The sequence below is a fragment of the Chlorocebus sabaeus genome, chromosome 10 (genome assembly GCF_047675955.1).
Source record: "Chlorocebus sabaeus isolate Y175 chromosome 10, mChlSab1.0.hap1, whole genome shotgun sequence".
Taxonomy (NCBI): Eukaryota; Metazoa; Chordata; class Mammalia; order Primates; family Cercopithecidae; genus Chlorocebus; species Chlorocebus sabaeus.
Genome location: NC_132913.1, coordinates 82,960,371 through 82,981,311, shown reverse-complemented (window position 1 = coordinate 82,981,311; position 20,941 = coordinate 82,960,371). Strand labels below are relative to the sequence as shown.

General features: G+C 37.2%; 1 protein-coding gene across 9 annotated transcripts in view; it reads right to left on the bottom strand.

Annotated features, from left to right (window-relative positions):
- Positions 1–20,941, bottom strand: part of SLC39A10 (solute carrier family 39 member 10) — a 164,468-nt gene that overhangs the window by 6,365 nt on the left and 137,162 nt on the right. For all 9 annotated transcript variants that reach the window (XM_073019885.1, XM_073019887.1, XM_007965712.3 and 6 more), the window contains 4 exons: positions 18,115–18,235; positions 14,988–15,356; positions 13,642–13,722; positions 2,984–3,174 (listed from right to left, as the gene is read on the bottom strand). In XM_073019885.1, the coding sequence (XP_072875986.1) occupies positions 2,984–3,174; positions 13,642–13,722; positions 14,988–15,356; positions 18,115–18,235 (762 nt within the window). The remainder of the gene's footprint in view (positions 1–2,983; positions 3,175–13,641; positions 13,723–14,987; positions 15,357–18,114; positions 18,236–20,941) is intronic.

Here is a 20,941-nt window from a genome sequence, read left to right as displayed (position 1 = left end):
AGGGTGATCAGCAGGTGCCACAGCCCTGACGCAAAGTGTCCCTTGGGGAGAGTGGGAGGATTTGAAGTAAGGATAGGAAAACTAAGGAGGACAAGGGAGTGGAAATGTTCAAGGATGATGAAAAACTTGGCAAGTCAAAGAAAGAACTTGAAGACGTTTACCCTGGATGGGATGAAAAACCACAATGTGAAGCATACAAATGGGATGATGTGATCTATGGCTTAAAAGGATTACTCTAGTTGAGCTGATACAGTGTTGGAAGGCAGGGCAAGGACAGAGCAGGGAGAGCAGTTAAAAAGAGAAAGATGATGGTGGCTTGGATGAAAATGATGAGGGTACAGGTGGTTAGGCGAAAGAGGTCTCAGGGCTTTCTGGCAAATAAGATGTGGGAGGGCAAAAAGTTGAGTCAAAGGATGACTCTCAGGTTTTTTGAGCAACTAGAAGAATAGAGGTATCATCATTTCTGAGATAGAGAATTCTACAAAACAGACTGGTAGGAGTAGTATTGGCAATGTCAAGAGCTGTTCTGAACATGCCAAGTGCACAATGCCTTGTAGACATTCAAGTACACTTAGATTAGTCTGGAGTTAAAGGAAAGGCCTATACTAAAGATACGAATTTAGGAATCATCAGCCAATAAATATTTAAAGCCAGGAAATTACATGAAATTACTTATGTCTTTTGCCAACATTTAGATGCAGGGGGAGAAGAGGAGGATCCAGTACAGAGTCTGAGAAAAGCCAGCAAGGTGGAGAAAAGGCCAGGAAACTGTGGTGTTATAGAAACCTACTGACAAAAGACTGGGCGTGATGGCACATGCCTGTCATCGCAGTTACTTGGGTGGCTGAGGCAGGAAAATCGCTGAACCCAGGAGGTGGAGGTTGTAGGGAGCTGAGATCATGCCACTACACTCCAGCCTGGGCAGCACAGCAAGACTGTCTCACAACAAAGAGACAAACAAACAAACATAAGCCTACTGACATAAAAGCATTTCAAAGAAAACAGAATGACCAACTGTCAAGTTCTGCTGTTATGACAAGAAAAATGAAGACTGGAAAATGACTAGTAGACTTAGCGATGCCATGGTCAATGGTTAATTTGACAAAACCAGTTCTGGCAGAAAAGTCAGGGGGAAAACCTCATTAGGTTTGGCTCAAAAACAGAGGAAAATTTAAAAATAAACAATGGGTATGGCATGTTGGCTTATACCTATAATCTCAGCACTTTGGAAGGCTGAGGCTGGAGCATTGTTTGAGGCCAGGCATTCAAGACTAGCCTGGGCAAGATAGTGAGACTACATGTCTAAAAAAAAAAAAAAAAAAAATTAGGCATGGTGGTGTGTACCTGTGGTCCCAGTTACTCAGGAGGTAGAGGCAGGAGGATCACTTGAGCCTAGGGAGTCGAGGCTGCAATGAGCTATGATTGCACCATTGCATTCCAGTCTGGGTAGCAGAGTGAGACCCTGTCTCAAAAAATAACCCAAAACAAAACCAACCAAACAAACCAATGAAAATGTTCTAAAGGAGAGCAGCAATAGGGTGACAGCTGAAGGGGAAGTTGGAACTAAGAGAGGTCCCCGAACTTTTTAAGAAGGGAGAAGTAATATGAGGTTTATAGGCTAATAGAAATAATCCAGCAGAAGGGGGGAAATGATGTGGGAAAGAGAAAGGAGAATTTAAGGGAGTTAGCAAAAGGGGATCAGTTCTAGGGAACAGTTTGCAGGAGCACCAGCTAGGAAGTTTCCTTTTGGTAACAGGAAAGAATGTAAATGGGCATAGATACAGCAAGATAAGCAGAAGTGATGATGAGAACTTGTGGATTGATGGTTTCAGTGTTCCCCATGAAATCAGAAGCAAGGTTATCAGCCGAGGGTGAGAATAGGAAATGAGATATTAAAAGTCAGCAGGGAAGATGACTATTCCTAGGTAATTTTATAAACAAAAAGAAACAATTGTTTACATTTTCGAAACCTTCTACGATAAACAGGCATTAATTCTGTGATTAAAAATTTAGGCTGGGCTGGGTGTGGTGGCTCACACTTGTAATCCCAGCACTTTAAGAGGCTGAAGCAGGAGGAGTGCTTGAGTCCAGGAGTTTATCAGCCTGGGCAACATAGCAAGACCCTATCTGTGTGTGTGTGTGTGTGTATATATATCATTTTTTTTTTGTTTTTGTTTGTTTGTTTGCTGGATGTGGTGGCAGTCACGTATAGTCCTAGCTACTCAGGGGCTGAGGCAGGAGAACTGCTTGAGCCCAGGAGGTCAAGGCTGCAGGGAGCCATATCCATGCCACTGTACTCCAGACTGGGCAACAGAGCGAGACCCTATCTTGTAAAAAGAAAAAAAAAATGGCTGCATAATTTTGAAATAAGACTGTGATGATCTTACCAGGAAAAAAAAAGTAAACATCATATCTAGTCAAACAAACAAACAAACAAAAAAACCTAATTGCTAGTTCTATAAATACACAAACATATTTGGAGTATTAAAGTAGAATCAAAATAAAACAAATTGTTAGCATTTACATTTAACTTTAAGCTAAATTTAGAAATAAGAGAAATTATGTAAACCCTATGGAATACATACCACTTCCTTCCAGAAGACTGGCTTACCTAACAGGAATAGTATTTCTCTCCTGTTTGCCACAAAACAAGCTCAAAAAATTAATTTTGCTAACAAAAATAAAACACTTTTACCCCAATATTACAAAGTCTTCAAAGTAGTATAATAATTCTGTAATTATAACTCTACTACTAATGATTATTTAAATAGTAACATCATTTAGACAGACATTTTCAGCAACTCAACTGGTTTCCATAAAAGGAAACCTCCTACTTAAATAAATGTCTTTCCTTAAGAGATTATTTAGGATATTATGCCTTTAAAATGAGTTATATTTTTAAAAATAGTTTGGCTTCAAACCACTTCCAAGGATTTCTTTCATTTGCAGATTTAGTACCACAAAAAAATATAAAATATCTTACCATATCCACCAAGGCTACATAGAGGAACATGCCTGCAGTGACTGCAAAGATCCAAAGTGTGATGTTATTGGCATACTGACCAACAGCTGTGCCTATGAGCATGCCTATGTAAGCCATCATGGCAGAGAGGAGGTTGTATACAATTGCTTGCTTTACAGTCATGCCTGCTTTAAGAAGAACTGCAAAATCACCTGCAATTAAGAAACAATGGGAATATTTTAAAACCACAGGATTTACAACACAAATCTGAATGGAGAAAAACGACTAAAATCAGCACTAAAAAGACACACACTTTTAATAAAAATACTTTATGTGATATATAAAATATTTTACTTATGAAACCATAATGCATGCAAAAACTTGGATGAATCTCAAAGGCATAATACTGAAAGAAGACCATCCGAAACGTTATACATCTATTCTGAAACAGACAAAACGGTAATAATAAAGAACAACTAGTGGTTACCAGGGGATGGTGGAAAGCTGACTCTAAAGGAAGAGCACAGGACAGGGGTTGTTGGGGGTGACAAAGCTACTCTGATCCTGATGGTGGCAGTGATTACAGAAATCTATATATATGTTAAAATTCAAAGAACTGTACTCACAAAAAGTCAATTCTACTGTATAACTTAAAGGTAAAATTTTTACAAAAGAAAAAAACACAGTCACCGCTTTTCTTGTAACCAACAATCAAGACCTCCCTGCTTGAACTTCTACCCTTTCTTCAAAGGGAAATGGCCTAAGGAAGAACAGAGATAACAGGTGCTTTAAGTATATTTTATGCTATGGTTACATTTATTTTTTTTTCCCCAGAAAGAAAAATTAAACTTTAATCCTGAAAATTCTAAAAATGTAGTAAGAATGAAGAGCCACTTCCTACCACTTTCTACCACTTTTCCATGCTTCTTCAATGATGCACATAAATGTTTGGCTGAGGCTCTGAAGAGCATCAACAATGCTGAAAACAGAGCAAATACCAGGTTCTTATTAAGCCATGCTCCAAAATCTGTTTCTAACTGTGATGATGAAGAATGGTGACACTGGTAACTCTGAAATCATCCATAACCACAGAGCTGATGTAAGACAAAAACTCACAGGAGGAAAAATACTGAAATGCTTTTTCTAAGGATCCTCAATGGACTCTCCTCCCGCCACCCCCTCCCTCTAAATTAAGAAGAAAGGCACTTTTCTTATTCATCTGTCTAACGCTGGAACATTATCTGCAAGCTTGACTCCTGCCTATGAAAAAAAATGAAGTTGAAACATTAGGGGAAAAAAAATATTGCTCAGAGAAGTGTCAGTAGAAGGGCAAAATGATGCTAGAGATAACAGTATTGAAGCTAACGGGTCAAAAGCAATAGCTTGTTCCACCTTGAAGAGGTATGAAAGAAAAAAACCCATTAGCTTTACTTACTATAATAATTTTGTTTCACTTACTACATGAACAAACATCTAATCAATTATTGAACACTCAGCATATGCAAGGTGCTATACAGAATACTGACTGGATTTGTTTCTTTCCCTTAAGAAAGGATCTTAACAGCTACGTATCTAAAAATACATGATCTGTTCTTCTATACCTCTCATGGTTACAAGGTCATAGTCTACAACAAGAAGTTAACAATAAAGAAATTACTGCAAGGTATATTTCTACCTTCCAACAAATTGCTACAAAGTAAACACTGCGGCATCATTTTGGAAAGTTAAGATAATGTACCTAAGGAGATTATTTATCAATGGTTTCTAAGTTGTAATTGTCCAGTTTTCACCTAATGCTATTCTCCTTACATCTTTTCTCCTCTGATCCTAAATACTTTAATTCTCCTGCTGAGACCTGGATTTAATATCATCTTTTATCTCTTCTCTCTCCTAGAGTTCTGTTTAATTTTCTCCAGTCTTTCTCAGCTTTTTATCTGTGGAAAGAGCTCCCTAACTTCCCTAACAAATTTCTTCTCCTTGTTTTCAATAAATCACACACCAACTGTGCTAGAGAGGCAATTTCATTTAGCAGGTTACATAAAACAAACAGACTACAGAAGTGTCTTTTAGGTTACAAAATGCATTGCTTTCTTTTATAATTTAGTAATGCATTTAAAAATGAGCATTATTTAATACTCAATGAACAACGGTGTCATGGGTACAAAATACATCAACTTTGTTGCCTTCTCTAATATTACTGGATAGCAAGATGGTTTAGTTCCTTCCTAAGTAACAACCAAACAGCATGAATTAACTAATCAAGATTCAAGGCGAACTATTTTCATTTAATACTCTTAAAAATTATGGTATAATTACACGATTATTTCATTTTTTTAAAATGTAGACTTCTATGAATTTGGACAAACACATACACCCTATAACTATAAACACCATTAAACTCTAGAACTGTTTAATTACCCTTCCAAAATTTTTTTAGGACACTCGCCCTTAGGCAAACAACAATCTGCTTTCTGTTCCTATGATTTTGCCTTTACCAGAACATCATCTAAATAGAAGCACACAGTATGTAGTCTTTCAAGTTTAGACTTTGTTCACTTAGAATAATGCATGTAAGACTCATTCGTGTTACTGTGTATATCAGAAAATTATTTTATTGCTCAGTAATATTCCACAGATGAACCATAGTTTATTTATCTACATTCACCAACAAAGAACATTGAGATTGTTTACAGTTTTTGGCAATTATGGCGAAAGACACTGCACACATTCATAAACAGGCTTTTTGTGTCAACATAAGTTTTCGTTTCTCTTGTCCAGACACTTATTAAGTGGGGTCACTGGGCCATACAGTTAAGCATATTTCTAATTTTATAAGAAATTGCATCCCCGCCAGCAATGTATAGGAGCTCTAGCTGTTCCACATCCTAGTCAGCCCATAATTTGAAATCCAGCATCTGAAATCTCATCTGTATACTTTCTTCGGTGAAATGTTGTTCCAAGTTTTTTGTCTATTTTATTTTGTTGGGCTGTTTGTTTTCCTGTGATTGAAGTCTCCTGTCAGGTATGTATTGTCCAAATATTTTGTCCCAGTTTGTGGCTTGCCTTTTTGTTAACTGTCTTTTGTGAAGAGTTTTTAATTTGTAAGAAGTGTATTTTATGACTATTTTCCTTAATGGTGCAAGCTCTTAGTGCTGTATCTAAGAATACTTTGCCTAACCCAAAGACACAGAGATATTCTATATTTTCTTCTATTTTTAAGAGTCTCCATTGGCTGGGCGCGGTGGCTCAAGCCTGTAATCCCAGCACTTTGGGAGGCCGAGACGGGCGGATCACGAGGTCAGGAGATCGAGACCATCCTGGCTAACACGGTGAAACCCCGTCTCTACTAAAAATACAAAAAACTAGCCGGGCGTAGTGGCGGGCGCCTGTAGTCCCAGCTACTCAGGAGGCTGAGGCAGGAGAATGGCGTAAACCCAGGAGGCGGAGCTTGCAGTGAGCTGAGATCCAGCCACTGCACTCTACCCTGGGCAACAGAGCAAGACTCCGTATCAAAAAAAAAAAAAAAAAAAAAAAAAGAGTCTCCATTTAGATTACCTATTTTGAGTTCATTTTTTTTTTTTTCTATAGTGAGATATGGGTCAAAGGTATTTTTATTTCTTTTTTTTTTTTAATTGCACGTAGATATCCAATTGTTACAGTGCCATTTGTTGAAAATACTATCCCATCCTTTCAACATGGAATTTTCTTTGTATTTCTGTTGAAGATAAATTGCCATATATATGAGGACTCTTTGCTTTGTTCCACTGATTTATGTGTCTACTCTTTCACCAATTCCAACTGTTTTGATTACCGTGGCTTCATAGTAAATCTTAAATCAACTTGGCTGCCCTTTTCCAAAATTCTACAGCTATTTAAGTTCCTTCCCCTTTCCATATAAAATTTTTAAAAAGCTTGTTCATCTCTGCAAAAAAGCCTGCTGGATTTTTTACTGAGAATGCACTGTGTCTATAGGAAAAAATTAACATCTTAACAATAGTCTTCTGGTCCCTGAACCTGGTATAGCTCTTCATTGAAGTCTCCTTTGGTTTCTTTTATTGATGATTTGTAGGTCTACACATATTGTTAGAGTTAAGCTAAATATTACATGTTTTTGATACTATTATAAAATTTTAATTTTCAACTGTTGATTGCTAGTATATAGCAATACAAATGATTTTTGTATAATTATCTTTGTATCAAGTGAATTATTTTATTTTCAAATCTATCTTGGCTGTAGTCTTATCTCAAGTTATAAATTCTCAAAGGTATCAGCATGGTTTTCCCTTTTTCCTCATTTCCCTTCTCAGTAAGAACCTGTATAAACATTTTAAAACTAAGTCAAAGGAATCCTCACAGCAGGGATTTATACTAAACATGCAAATCTATTCATCTTTTGATAAATCAATATTCTTTCCTTCCTGCTGACAAAGGATATCATTAGCACAATGAATGAGGTGTGCCTGCCAAAGCTGTTAAACTAATGAGATCCAATGCTATAGATGTTAACATCTGTTAACATCCACTATTGAGATTTTTAAAAACATGTATATATTTTAAGGTTCTTTATTCTTGTCTTAAATAATGGTTGTATACATGTTAAAATTCTACATAAATGTATACAACAAATGTTCAATTTCCCACGGACAATTTAACACATTATGAAAATCTCATTTTAAATTTCTATGTAATCCTTAATTTGAGAGGAAAGGAAAAATGTACAACACTATAACCTCTCTTAATTGAGTCTTAGTAATACGGCTACATATTTTTTCTTGTTCAACTTTCATTTTAGAAGCATGAGGTACATGTACAGGATTGTTACAGAGGTATATTATGTGATGCTGAGGTGTGGGGGTATGATCGAATGATCACCCTGGTATACTACACAATAGTACCCAATACCCAACAGCTAAGTTTTCTAACCCTTGCCCCATGGCTATATTTATTTATTAAAATGTTATTTCCTTGAAGTTGAAACACATTACTCAACATCAAGAAGAATGTTTGGGAAATTGTGATAGACCAAGATGTCAAAATGGAAGGTGACCCACTCATATCCCAACATCCACAAGAATTCTGTATCCATCCACAGTCAAAAGCCTCTCTGTGGAGTCTCAGAATTCAGGCAGGAGTCTGTGAAACCCTCGTGGAGTCCAAGACCCAGGGGCTGTTCTGAGAGTGCAGACGACACCCAAGTGGTTGATCCGTCCTAAGTTCAAACCTGGAAGCGGCTGTCTTCCTCCTGCCCCCTGATGGTCCCCAATATTATATCCCCTATAGATGGCTGCCTCCTACTACAGGCTTTTATGTAAATTATTCTTCAAATGCTTATACAGTTCCTTACTGAAGGAAGGTGGAAAAAAGTGAAGAGATAAGACAAAGTAGTATTGTAACTAAAATTCAGCTACGTAAGTTTGGCAAACACAGAAAACAGAGTAACGACTTAATAATTCAGGCAATTTAACCCATTACCACACCAGAGAGCAAACACAAAATGAGATGTGAGTTTGCTATTTCCTCAAATGCTTTCAATTTCTTCATGTCTCTTAGAGTCAAACTCCCTGAACTATGTTATTCTATGGTTCTAGGGATATGTTTTTACATATCACATTTCTAAACACAACTACAAAACACACATGCAGAAACTGCAGAGAGAAACAGGGGTAAGTGGTAAGAAGGTAACCATCATTAATCTCCAAAACAACTCATTTTCAATTATGTGTCTCAGTGAATATACCACTGGAGAAACAGCAATCTGCTCAGAAATGGAACACTAGAACTTGGAATTACTGACCAACTGAGGGTCAGTCTCCAGTGTATTGCAATGTAATTTGAAAACATGTTTTTCCTCCAAGGGTCTGAGGTCAGTATGGAAATCTCAGAATCGTTTTAAGAATTCATAATAAGAAATGTAACAGGGCAAAATAGGTTTTAGATCAAATAAATTATCCTGAAATGTGACATACTATACTGCCTTTTCAACATCTTAACCTAGAAAGTGGGGAGTGGACTTCTCCCTGGCCCTATCTGCTGTGCTTCTAACTCAACCCACAGAGGAATGACTTTCCCTGTGCTTGGGAGTTCTGAGGAAGAACCGTGTATGCCTTTCTCCACATCTTGTTCCTCTCTGACTAAGAGTAGATGATCTGGTCAGAGTAGGAACACTGACCTGGTCCTATTGTACAAAAGTGCCCTTTGCTGTGCCTTAAGACAAAAACTAAGCTCCACAATCATATTTTTACTTCCTTTATTTATGGTCCCTAGACCACTTCTTAACTTGTTGATAGATACAAGGACCAGAGGCCTTTCTGTCACCTCCAGAAGAGGAAGCTGGGTCATTTCTTTACACTGTTTCCACCCTAGTAGCCTATCCAGCTAGAGTATGGTACAGTTTATGTCAATTTAACATTAGGAAAAATGCACATTTTTCTGAAAGCCTACTCCTTTCCCTCTGGCAAAATTCAGTATACTCTGGCTTGACATTTCCTCTCACAGCAGTAGCAACATCTCAACCTCTGATTTGTGGGATAAAACAGGTAGACATCTGAGGTCTGAATGACTCACTAGGGGGTCCTGGCCCAAGCAGAGTTCTCCGCTCCAGTTTTTTACCAGAGCTCTGCACTGGGTATCAAGGGTTTACCTAGCCATTAATGTATGTAATGCATTTGTCCTACACGTGGTTATCATCCCTTATGTGTCACGCCTTCAATGAGAAATTGCAGACAGAAAAAGAAGTGGTAAGAAGGTCACCATCCTTAATCTCCAACTTGTTTTCAATTCTGTGTCTGAGTGAATACTTCAAGGTTAGGGCAATTTGATAAAACCACACTTAAACTTGAAGTAGCCTGACACGCCATTCATCGGGTAGTGGGTAGATGAACAGGAAGGAAAGTTAGAGGCTTTTCTAGTACATTATGGAGGTATATGCATGATTATCCAAGTCGATTACTAAAAATAGTGGGTTTTTTTAGTGAAAGATTAAATATGAGGCAACATGTCACTCATATATAAAAACTGATAGCCTTGATTTGTGGAGTTAGACTAAAAGCAGTATATGATAGACTAACAGCAGTGTGTGATAGAGAAGAGTATAAGACATAGTATCTATGCATTAAAAAACTACAGTTTAAGAAATAAGGCATCTAACAAGAAAATGGGTGAAGGACCCCGAGAAAGCAAACAAAAAAATTTAGAGGAAACAGTAATCCAAGGCATGAGGTAAAAGACAGTAATAAAGTTGAAGGTTCTTAACATGATAAACTAGGAATAGAAGTATTTGGGCCAGCCATGTAGGAGAATGGTATAAACAAAGAAACAGATTCAGGCACCCACACTACACGTTTGGTGAATTGTGTTTAGTTGAAATGAAAAACATGTAACAGGATGTACTGCAGGTAACACCAAAAAGGTAGGTAGAGATAAGAAGTGAAGGTCATTGAAAGTATGACTCATAGCTGGGCATGGTGGCTCACACCTGTAATTCCAGCACTTTAGGAGGTTGAGGGAGGTGGATCACTTGAGCCCAGGAGTTCAAGACCAGCTTGGGCAACATGACAACACCCTATCTATCAAAAATACAAAAATTAGCTGGGCATGGTGGTGCTCGCCTGTAGTCCCAACTACTCAGGACGCTGAGGTAGGAGGATCATTTGAGCCCAGGAGGTCAAGGCTGCACTGAGCCGTGATCACACCACTGCACTGCAGCCTAGGCAACAGAGGGAGACCCTGTTACAGGAGGAAAAAAAATGTGACTAATAAAGTCCAGCTCTATTTTATATGTCAGGAAAGTTACTGAAAGACTTTAATTATATGAAAACATCACATTTAAACAGATATATCTGGCAATGATATACTACAACAGAATAAAACCCGAGATATAAAGACTATGGAAACTGTCTAAGCAAAACACCACAAAGGTAGTGATGACTTGGTCCGGATAAAGGATAATGGGCATGAACAAGAGATAAGATTATGTGTCTGAAGTTGGCAAGGTAAATGAAACCATAAAGAATCAAGCCCCAAGGAATCAGCACCAAGTATGCACTAATATATTTTTACTGCTTTATGTAAGAAGTTACTGATTTTTCAAGAAAATCATATGGTAAGTTATATTCAAAATAAGCAAATACTACAAATCAAGACAATTATGCACAAATGACAGACATTTCATAGCCAGGTGAGTTTTCAGAAAAATTAAATTAGAAAACACATGAACAAATCCCTTGCATATTCAAAAGGTGACATTAGTATTTTTTTCTTTCAAATTAACGCCATCTCCATTTCCCTCAGATATTTTGCATGTGAATGAATATTTACATCTTAAGCTACTGTTTTCTAATTTATAAAAGAGGAAAACCAAAGCACTACTGCATGTGGAGAGAAACTAAACTGGTAAACCAATAAATACCAACTAAAATAAAAAAGAAATGGTTTACATCCATTACCTTGGTAAAACAGAGAAAGTTAAGGCCAGGTGCAGTGGCTCACACCTGTAATCTCAGCACCTTGGGAGGCTGAGGCAGGCAGATCACTTGGGGTCAGGGGTTCAAAACCAGCCTGGCCAACATGGTGAAACCCTGTCTCTACTAAAAATACAAAAATTATGGCCGGTCACAGTGGCTCTTGCCTGTAATCCCAGGACTCTGGGAGGCCGAGGCAGGCAGATCACCCGAGGTTGGGAGTTCGAGACCAGCCTGACCAACATGGAGAAACCCCGTCTCTACTAAAAATACGAAATTAGCCAGGCATGGTGGCGCAAGCCTATAATCCCAGCTACTCGGGAGGCTGAGGCAGGAAAATTGCTTGAACCCGGGAAGTGGAGGTTGGGGTGAGCCAAGATCACACCATTGTACTCCATCCTGGGCAACAAGAGCAAAACTCTGTCTCAAAAAAAAAAAAAAAAAAATGAGCCGGGCGTGGTGGCGCACGCCTGTAGTCCCAGCTACTTGGGAGGCTGAGGCATGAGAATCGCTCGAACCCGGGGGGCAGAGGCTGAAGTGAGTTGAGACCATGCCACTGCACTCCAGCTTGGGCAGCAGAGCAAGATTCTGTCTCAAAGAAAAAAAAAAAAGAAAGTGAGTTAATGCCAAGTGTTGGGAGGGTTGTGGCAACAAGAACTTTCAGGTATCGCTGTTTGGAAATCATACTGCTTTAGCATGCATACCCTAGACCTGTCAATTCTGTTTCTGAGTATATATCTCAGAGGAGTCGACAGGTACCAAGTCTAGAGATGTTCAATGCACTACTATCTGTGACAGGAGGAAATTAAAGGCCATGTGCTGTGTCCGATAGTAGGTGCTAAATACGTAAAATGTGGTGAAAGCACATTTCTGAGTACCGGGCAGAAGCCATATATTAAATTAACTCATCGTAACTGGGATGGAGAGTTTTAAAACATAATAATAAGTAACATAAGGTAAGAAACATAGGGGATGTATCAGGAGAGGGAATCAAAGTGAGTAGAATGTAACCCATTTCTCTTTTAGAAAAAAAAAAAAGTGCAGCTCATTTCTAGCATTCATTTCTAAGGGCAAATGGGAAATGCATTTGGAAAAAAAAAGAATCAAGTCCAACATAATATATATGATTACTATAGTTGAAAGTGTATCGATAAAGAAGAAAACATTTTTTAAAATGAAAAAATAAAAATACAGGTTTTTAAAGATTACTTTTTGAGTATTCAGCTCCATTCTACATAAATCACGTAAGAAACACATACTAGATTTTTGGGTATTAAGATTATAGTATTAAAATATATAAAATGAAAACAGAAATCATCCAACCTTCTTACTTCATAGATAAAATAAGAGCTTTGGAAATAAATGATTACTCTAAAACCTCAGTGCTGGTTAGTAACAGAGTTAAGAACGCAACCCTATCTTTAATAACCATCCAGGTAACTTTTTTGAACATCAATAATAACTTTCCGTTATTTATGAAGAAAGACTGCCTTAGGTACATCTAGGAAAACTTTCAATTAGGTAATTGCAAACTTTACCCTGATTCTTTTAAAAATATAGTCTACATGGGCTGGGCGCGGTGGCTCAAGCCTGTAATCCCAGCACTTTGGGAGGCCGAGACGGGCGAATCACAAGGTCAGGAGGTCGACACCATCCTGGCTAACACGGTGAAACCCCGTCTCTACTAAAAAAATACAAAAAACTAGCCAGGCGAGGTGGCAGGCGCCTGTAGTCCCAGCTACTCGGGAGGCTGAGGCAGGAGAATGGCGTAAACCCAGGAGGCGGAGCTTGCAGTGAGCTGAGATCCGGCCACTGTACTCCAGCCTGGGCGGCAGAGCGAGACTCCGTCTCAAAAAAAAAATATATAGTCTACATGGTATATGAAATAAAAGTAGATTAACAGCAAAATGTGGCATTTAAATTAAGAAATATTTCTTTTTAAAAGTTATACTTAGTGAACCAGTCATAATCTATAATCTTCATTATAACAGCATAACTATGTTATTGAATGCAAAGGAAACCACACAGAAATGAACATTTCATCAATCTTAAGAAGCATTTTTTTCATATTTTAACATCATGAAATATCTTACAATTAGTGACACTATAGTTGCCATCAGCCATTTTTTATGCTTGAACATCTCTGAAATTTGAATGCAATTACAATTAAGGAAGTCTTACATTTGATGAAATCTGGTAAAATTTTTAAGGTTATATTACCTAATTCATGTGGCAGTTCATGACAGAAGACGGCTATAGAAGTACTGATTCCTCCCGTCAATCCAGCACTGAAAGCTGCACCTGAGGAAGATAAGAAAAAAAACAAGTGAGCTTTGCTGATCTTAACTCTTCACATTTTCATTAATGACAGATGCAGTTTCCTTTGCCTATCTAAATTAATTTCTTAATATATGAGTGACTCACTTATCTTACACACTATAGTTTTTGAACATATAGTGGGGTATAACAGGTATGTGACAACTAGAGAAATAGCTATTCAATAAAAGCAATATTCCATATTGAATTTAATTCTTTATTTTTGTAGCCTTCCAACTCACTAATATCTCGGGGATAGTAACAATTTTCCGAGCTTCAAAGTGGTAGTTTGATGGTCAACTTTAAGTCTTATAAGTCTAAGGTTATACTTGCTCTCTCACATTGATCTTTATAAGGATTTAAATGGCTAATATCCTTATCAAAACTTTTCTAGACCTAGAAAATAAATGGCACAAAGTATTACTTGTCTGGTAGTGTTGAGGACTGAGGTCAGACGTATAAATGCATTTAGGTCTACAAGCAGAATTATTTATTCTTTAGTATTAACAGCTACTATAGGCTGAACATGGTGGCTCATGCCTGTAATCCTAGCACTTTGGGAGGCTGAGGCAGAAGGATTGCTTGAGGTCAGGAGTTCAAGACCAGCCTGGGAAGCATAGCTAGACTCTGTCTCTATTAAAAAAACAAAAACAAACAAACAAAAAAAACAGTTACTGTAAATTCAAAAACATTGTCTCTGCTTTCTGAAAGAAACCAAAGCCTACTTCTTGGTGCTAACAGAGTCTGGATCTCAAAGAAAATAATGTATTGATCACACTTAATGTTCTCTTTAACTGGTAATATCAGTTTACTTTAGCAAGATACTAATATATTTGAATTTAGTACAATGGATTTTCAATGTCGTAATTTTTTTTTTTTTTTTTGCCTTTTCAAAGATACGGAACATTTATTAAACCTAAGATTGAAATTAAACTGTTCTCTTTCAGGGACATGTAAATGCATTTGAAAATATAATGTTAAGCAGCTTTTTCAATATGGTAACTGTACTTTGAGAAATCAAGTTATTAAACAAATATACTACAGACATTTGTTTACATGTTCAAAAAAACCCCACTAAATTATACCCTTACACCTCCAAATGTAACAACTGAACACAAAACTGTAGCCTTTGGGAAAATCAACGGACCAGAGTGATACATAACAGTATATTTGTTAAGCTCCAGCCAAATTTAATCATACATATTATAATCCATAAGATTAGAACAGACAGTGGTTTCCAGTCCACTTACCAATTGCGAGCCCATCACTGAAGTTGTGGATGCCGTCCCCCATGATCACCATCCAGGCTATATTAGCTATTCCTGTTTCTTTCAGATCGGATCCAGAATGACAGGGACCATGGGAATGATGAGAATGCTTGTGGTGCCACTGGTGATTATGCTTCCTCAGTACAGTTTTGTTCTCGCCGTGGTGGTTATGTGCAGCAGCATGGAGATCATGCTCATGAATGGTATGTAATCCATCACTGTGAGAATGGTCTATGATTTTCTCCTCTTCTATACAAAGGTAATTTTTAGGAGGGGATTCTTGTTGGCCTTCTAAATCTGTCAGTTCAGTTTCATTCAGTCGATCTTCAGAAACAACTGAGTCATCAGTTCCTGTATTTACAGCAAAGGATATGCTTTATCAACATTTAAATGCATGGATATTTGCTAATTTAAACCTAGAGAAAATAGCAGTGCAATGAACATTTCTTAAATGAATGTCTTTTAGAATTCTTAAATAAATATATTTCCCTAAAATTATTTAGAAGCCATTCTAATAGAAAAATGATTTCTGGAGTCCAATAAAAAAATAAGCAAAACAAAACAAAACAAACACACACAAAGAAGAAATCGGTTTGGCGGGAGATTCAAAAGATGCTCCGGATGAGGTCAGTGGGAGGGAACTGAAATCAAAAGCAGGCAAAGTGAGGAGAAAAATTGGAAAGCATGAAGATACAAGTTTGATAAAAGTTCATCTTCGGATAGAAAGCGTCTTTTAAAAAAAAATCACTCCCTCTAGACCCCTCCTCCCTTATTGCAGCAGCCTACTGAGAACTGTAGCTGGGAAATTAGAAGCTACAATAATGATAAAGAGCAGAATTGTACTTAAAGTGCAGATCCTTGTTCTCTGACAATTTGTGATGTCTGAAAAGCCAAAACCCAAAAAAGCTATGCTGGTATGTACAGGCATTCTTTCAGACAGTAAATGGCTTGTGATACTCTGACACTTGTTTTCAAATGTATTTACAAACTGTAGTGTTGACTGCCTGACCAAATTCCAGTGAAATTTACCAAAATATTCCTCCTCAGTCCTATTTACTAGTAACATGCACACTGTGACCGGCTGGTATAACCACCCCAGTTAAACTGTTTTCATAATTAGTACTGCCAGCAATAGTGGCAAACACTGCAACTTTTCTGCATAGAAAGCATTAATTGCATGCCTGCCAGCCACACAAATACATCAATTTTTCTGACTTCCCATTTATTAAGTGAAATTTATTTCCCATGCTGTGGAAAGTTTATTGAGAACTTGTATTTCATAAATGGATATCCTTACTATGACTGTGAAAACATGTCAAGTGTCACATTAGTGTCATAGAAAGCACACACCTATGCAATATTGCTTATTTATATTTATTTGTAAAAATTCAATCCTAGTTTAAAAGATGCTGTCAATATTACTAGTCTTGAGTTTCTTTCTTTTGTCACCCAGGCTGGAGTGCAATGGCACGATCTTGGCTCACTGCAACCTCTGCCTCCCAGGTTCAAGCGATTCTCCTGCCTCAGCCATCTGAGTAACTGGGACTACAGGTGCATACCACCACACCCAGCTAATTTTTGTATTTTTAGTAGAGACACGGTTTCACCATATTGGTCAGACTGGTCTTGAACTCCCAACCTCTTCATCCGCCCACCTCAGCCTCCCAAAGTGCTGGGATTACACACGTGAGCCACTGCACCCAGCCACTAGTCTTGAGTTTCTAAGAGAGTTCTTTATGATTAAACCAGGTAAGTATACGAAAGAGATTAAGTGCTTTTTTCATCACTTGATTATTTTCTTTAAAATCAGTTATTATAGGATACATTTTTATTTTACACATGCTGTTTTTTAATTAAAATATAATCATTGAAGTTTACTAATTTGATTATAAGGTTTGTAGCATTACAGAATAACTAAATTAGGATTTATAAACCAGCAGTGATTATTAATGTAAAGCATTAAATACTGAACTTGAAACAGATTTTTAGGAAAATTTTGTTGTTTTTCCCCTTCTATGGTTTTAACTAATTTGAATCCTTCAAGAGGGATTTTTCCATACTATTTTTTGAGACAGAAGATAATTTGAGGGGGAGGGGTAGAGAATGCATCTATGATACTCCATAAATTCAACATTCTTTACCACAGGTAATAAATGATTATAAACAAGATGTATCTTAGATAGTACTAATATTCTGAGCCTTGGATCACATATTTAATATAGGACCTATTTCGAATATTTAATCATATGGCTCCTAGCTTACAAGGGCTAGATCTAAGATTATTCCCATAAGAAATGTTGAATTGATGAAGAACAGATTTTGAGGTTTCGAAAATGGTTAATTTCTCAAAAACATCAATGTCCAAACATCTACCTTTTTTCACAGGAGGAGACACTAGCAAGCTAGACAAACTATCATAAAAGTATTTGTCAGCCGGGCGCGGTGGCTCACTCCTGTAATCCCGGCACTCTGGGAGGCCGAGGCGAGTGGACTGGGAGGTCAGGAGATCGAGACCACCCTGGCTAACACGGTGAAACCCTGTCGCTACTAAAAATACAAAAAAACAAAAACAAAAAACAATAGCCAGGCGTGGTGGTGGGCGCCTGTACTCCCAGCTACTCAGGAGGCTGAGGCAGGAGAATGGGTGAACCTGGGAGGCAGAGCTTGCAGTGAGCCGAGATGGCGCCACTGCACTCCATCCTGGGCGACAGAGCGAGACTCCATCTCAAAAATCTTTGTTACACATAACCTGTGGTCTGTTGCTGATTAATACAGTACTTTTTCTTGTGTAATTCTTATCATTATAGCACAAGTATTATCTCAGTGGATTATCTAGAATAACATCTGAAAGATGGTTTCATCTATGTGTTTGCTCTTAAAACTATTGTTTCTCCTATCCCAAGTTGGCTTTGCATCTATCGGTAAATAAATTATTCATCTGCCTTTTTAGGAGTGCTATGAGGGTAACACCTTTTCTGCTTTTCATCTTGTATTTAGTTTACTGTATTATTTAATTTTAGATTGAATGAATGTAAATAGAAATTAAATGTAAATCTGAATGAAAAAAGAAAAAGAAAAAAGTTTGTCTTGAATCAGAATTGCTGTCTACCGGCAAGAGGCTTGAGTTGAAGCCAGTCAGAATCTGGTGTATTGTTTAACTTGTGATCTGAAAGTTTTCTTCCAATAGTTGATTCTTCTGTGTTCTGTTTCATAAACCATTTCTGTTTTCCCTAAAAAAAAAAAAAAGTATCTGATATTAGTATAAAATGTGAGGACACAATTAGCAACAGTATTGACTCATTAACACCTGAAGGTAAAAATGGTCTTAACTTTGTATGTAAATTATTTTAAAGGGGAGTGACAAAAATTTTCTGGGAGTAAAGCAATCCACAGATGAAAAATGCAACTAAATTTGTATTTTTTTAAACATTCAACTAAGAGGTTCCATTCATCTCCTTTGAAGTTAAGAAGAGAGCACACACAGTACTGAATTATTAGATGCAACAAATGAAATGTGTATGTGTAAAATCTCTCTTATCCAAAAGTGTAAGGTAACAAAGTTCCAAAAAACTAAAGCTTATTCGTTTGAATTTCGTTCATATTTAATGCAATCTACATTTCCCTGAATGTGACATAAAGAAGAGAGTCAAATTTGAGTGAGCATCTTAAGTTTGTAGTTTCCATCTGACACTTGGGCAAGTTTGTTAAATTTACTGAATATAAGAATATTCATCTGTAAAAATAAAAATAACGTACTTATGAGGATTAAATGAGGTGATATATGAAAGGATCTATCACAGTAAGTGACTCTTACTAGTCTTATAGTAAAGACAAGCATCCTTTCTTACCACCTTGGAATTAGAGGGAGAACATAATTTAATCTGTCCTTAATTAGTTACAAATACTAATTATTGTACTTCATTGTTTAGGTTTACATTTTTCTTATCATATGTCTTCACAGTCTGGCTTTTACTGCTTTCTTCGTTTATCAATGTAACTACCACTAACAACTCTTTCAACTTAAATTTCTGCTTCTAATGTATGTTAATTTAAGAAAGCAAATAATTACTCTAGAACAGTGTTGAAATAAAAGTTTTCTCTGGGAGATGCTTATGACTGGCATGGCATTTTTTTGTTGTTGGTTTTGTTTATAGGCTATTAACTATGTTTCAGATGTTTAAGTCTTCTAACTGCTGCATAAGTAAGCTTGCATGGCTAGTAGAGCATGAGGTAATATCAAAGATGGCCACTATCAATTTCCTCCCTCCCTGTAGGAGCATTCTGCTCTACCCATGAGGAACTGGAATCTACCCCCCTGCCCTGGAATTCTGGCTAGCCTTTTGACTTGTTTTGATCAACAGAATGCAGGAGAAATGACGCTGTGCCACATCCAGAACTAGCTTTATAGAGATCTGGAAGCTTTTGCTTTTGCTCAGGGAAGCCAGCCACTATCCTATGAAGAAGACTGGTCTCTCCTAGGAAGAGAAGCCATGTGGAGAAGCACTAAGGTGCAGATAGGGAATGAAGCATTCTTGGACTTTCCAGCCCTACTCATCCTAATCCAGTGGGCTGCGGAATTTTAATGTGATAGTGTTAATGACTCTAGCAAATGTCAAGTAGAGCAGAACTCCCCATTTGAATCCTGGTACAGAGAATAAGAGAAGTAATGGTTAATGGAAGCCACTAAGCCAATAGAAACTGGGAAAAGTTAAGACATTCACAGGAAAATAATGATATGGACAAGTCCTAAAGCGAAGAAAAAAAATGGCAACCATGAGTTAAGGGGAAAAAAAGGAAGCAGGAGCCAACAATAGTACAAAAATCAATGAGAAGGATATAGAAATTAAATAAAATGAAAACACCAGCTGAGATTTTGTTTAATTGCTTTGGTTCTGATTGTCCACTTTCTTAGAAGCTTGCAAATCATTACCCTCAAGGTCCCCAATTTGCTGAAACAAGTCAACATCTAGTGTATTATTTAACTTGTGGTTTGAAAGCTAAAACAGTTGATTATTCTGTACAGACTGTCAAATATCTATTCTACTCAAATATCACTAATTCCCTTTCTTCAAAAGAATGCCATAACCTTTTCATCTTAGGTTACTTATTGTCCTATGTACCAAAAAGCAGATGCCCTGACTTATCGGGCCAGATTCCCTTCTCTGATATAGTTGAGAATTCCATACTATTGAATATTTAGAGTACACTCCCTATATCCAAGGTGTTCCTTCCAGTGTTTTACTTCCTACAAATTCAAATTTACAAAAAAGCTGTCATGGTTTGGTGACTTCATTCTTATATCAGTTTTCTTTGCAAAAACAAATGTATAAGTACTGGTAACTTTAGGTTCAAAATGAGATTAAAAAGATCAAATTATAAAAAACAAAAAACTTATTTATCTGATATCTGAAATGTTCCAAAATCTGAAACTTGAGTACTGACGTGACGGTCAAAGGGAATGCTCACTGGAGCATTTCAGATCTTAGATTGTCACATTAGAGATGCTCAATTGGCAATTCTAAAACTTCTTTACAAACTTTGCAATACCTAATTTATTGTAGTGATGAACTTTTAAATACTTATATGTCTTACATCTAATCAACTAGGAAGTCTTCTTGATTCTCTCATCTAAATAATTCCCTTAATCATCTTTTCCACCCCCCTCCCATTTCTTCTGCCATGACCCTCATTCAAGCCCCACTACCTCTTTCAAATTATTCTGCAGTTATCTACTTAGCCAACTCTTGTTTCCCTCCAGCACCTTCTGCGTTGGCATCCCTCCCACCATATTCATTCTCTACTTGTCCATCAGAATTAATTACTTCACCTTCCACAAGCCCCTTCAAATCTAAATACTGTTAGCTCTCTTTTACTTTTCTCTAAGTTGAACTTTCCCAGTTCCTTTTATCATTCTTCTTTTCTAGGCTCACTATTTT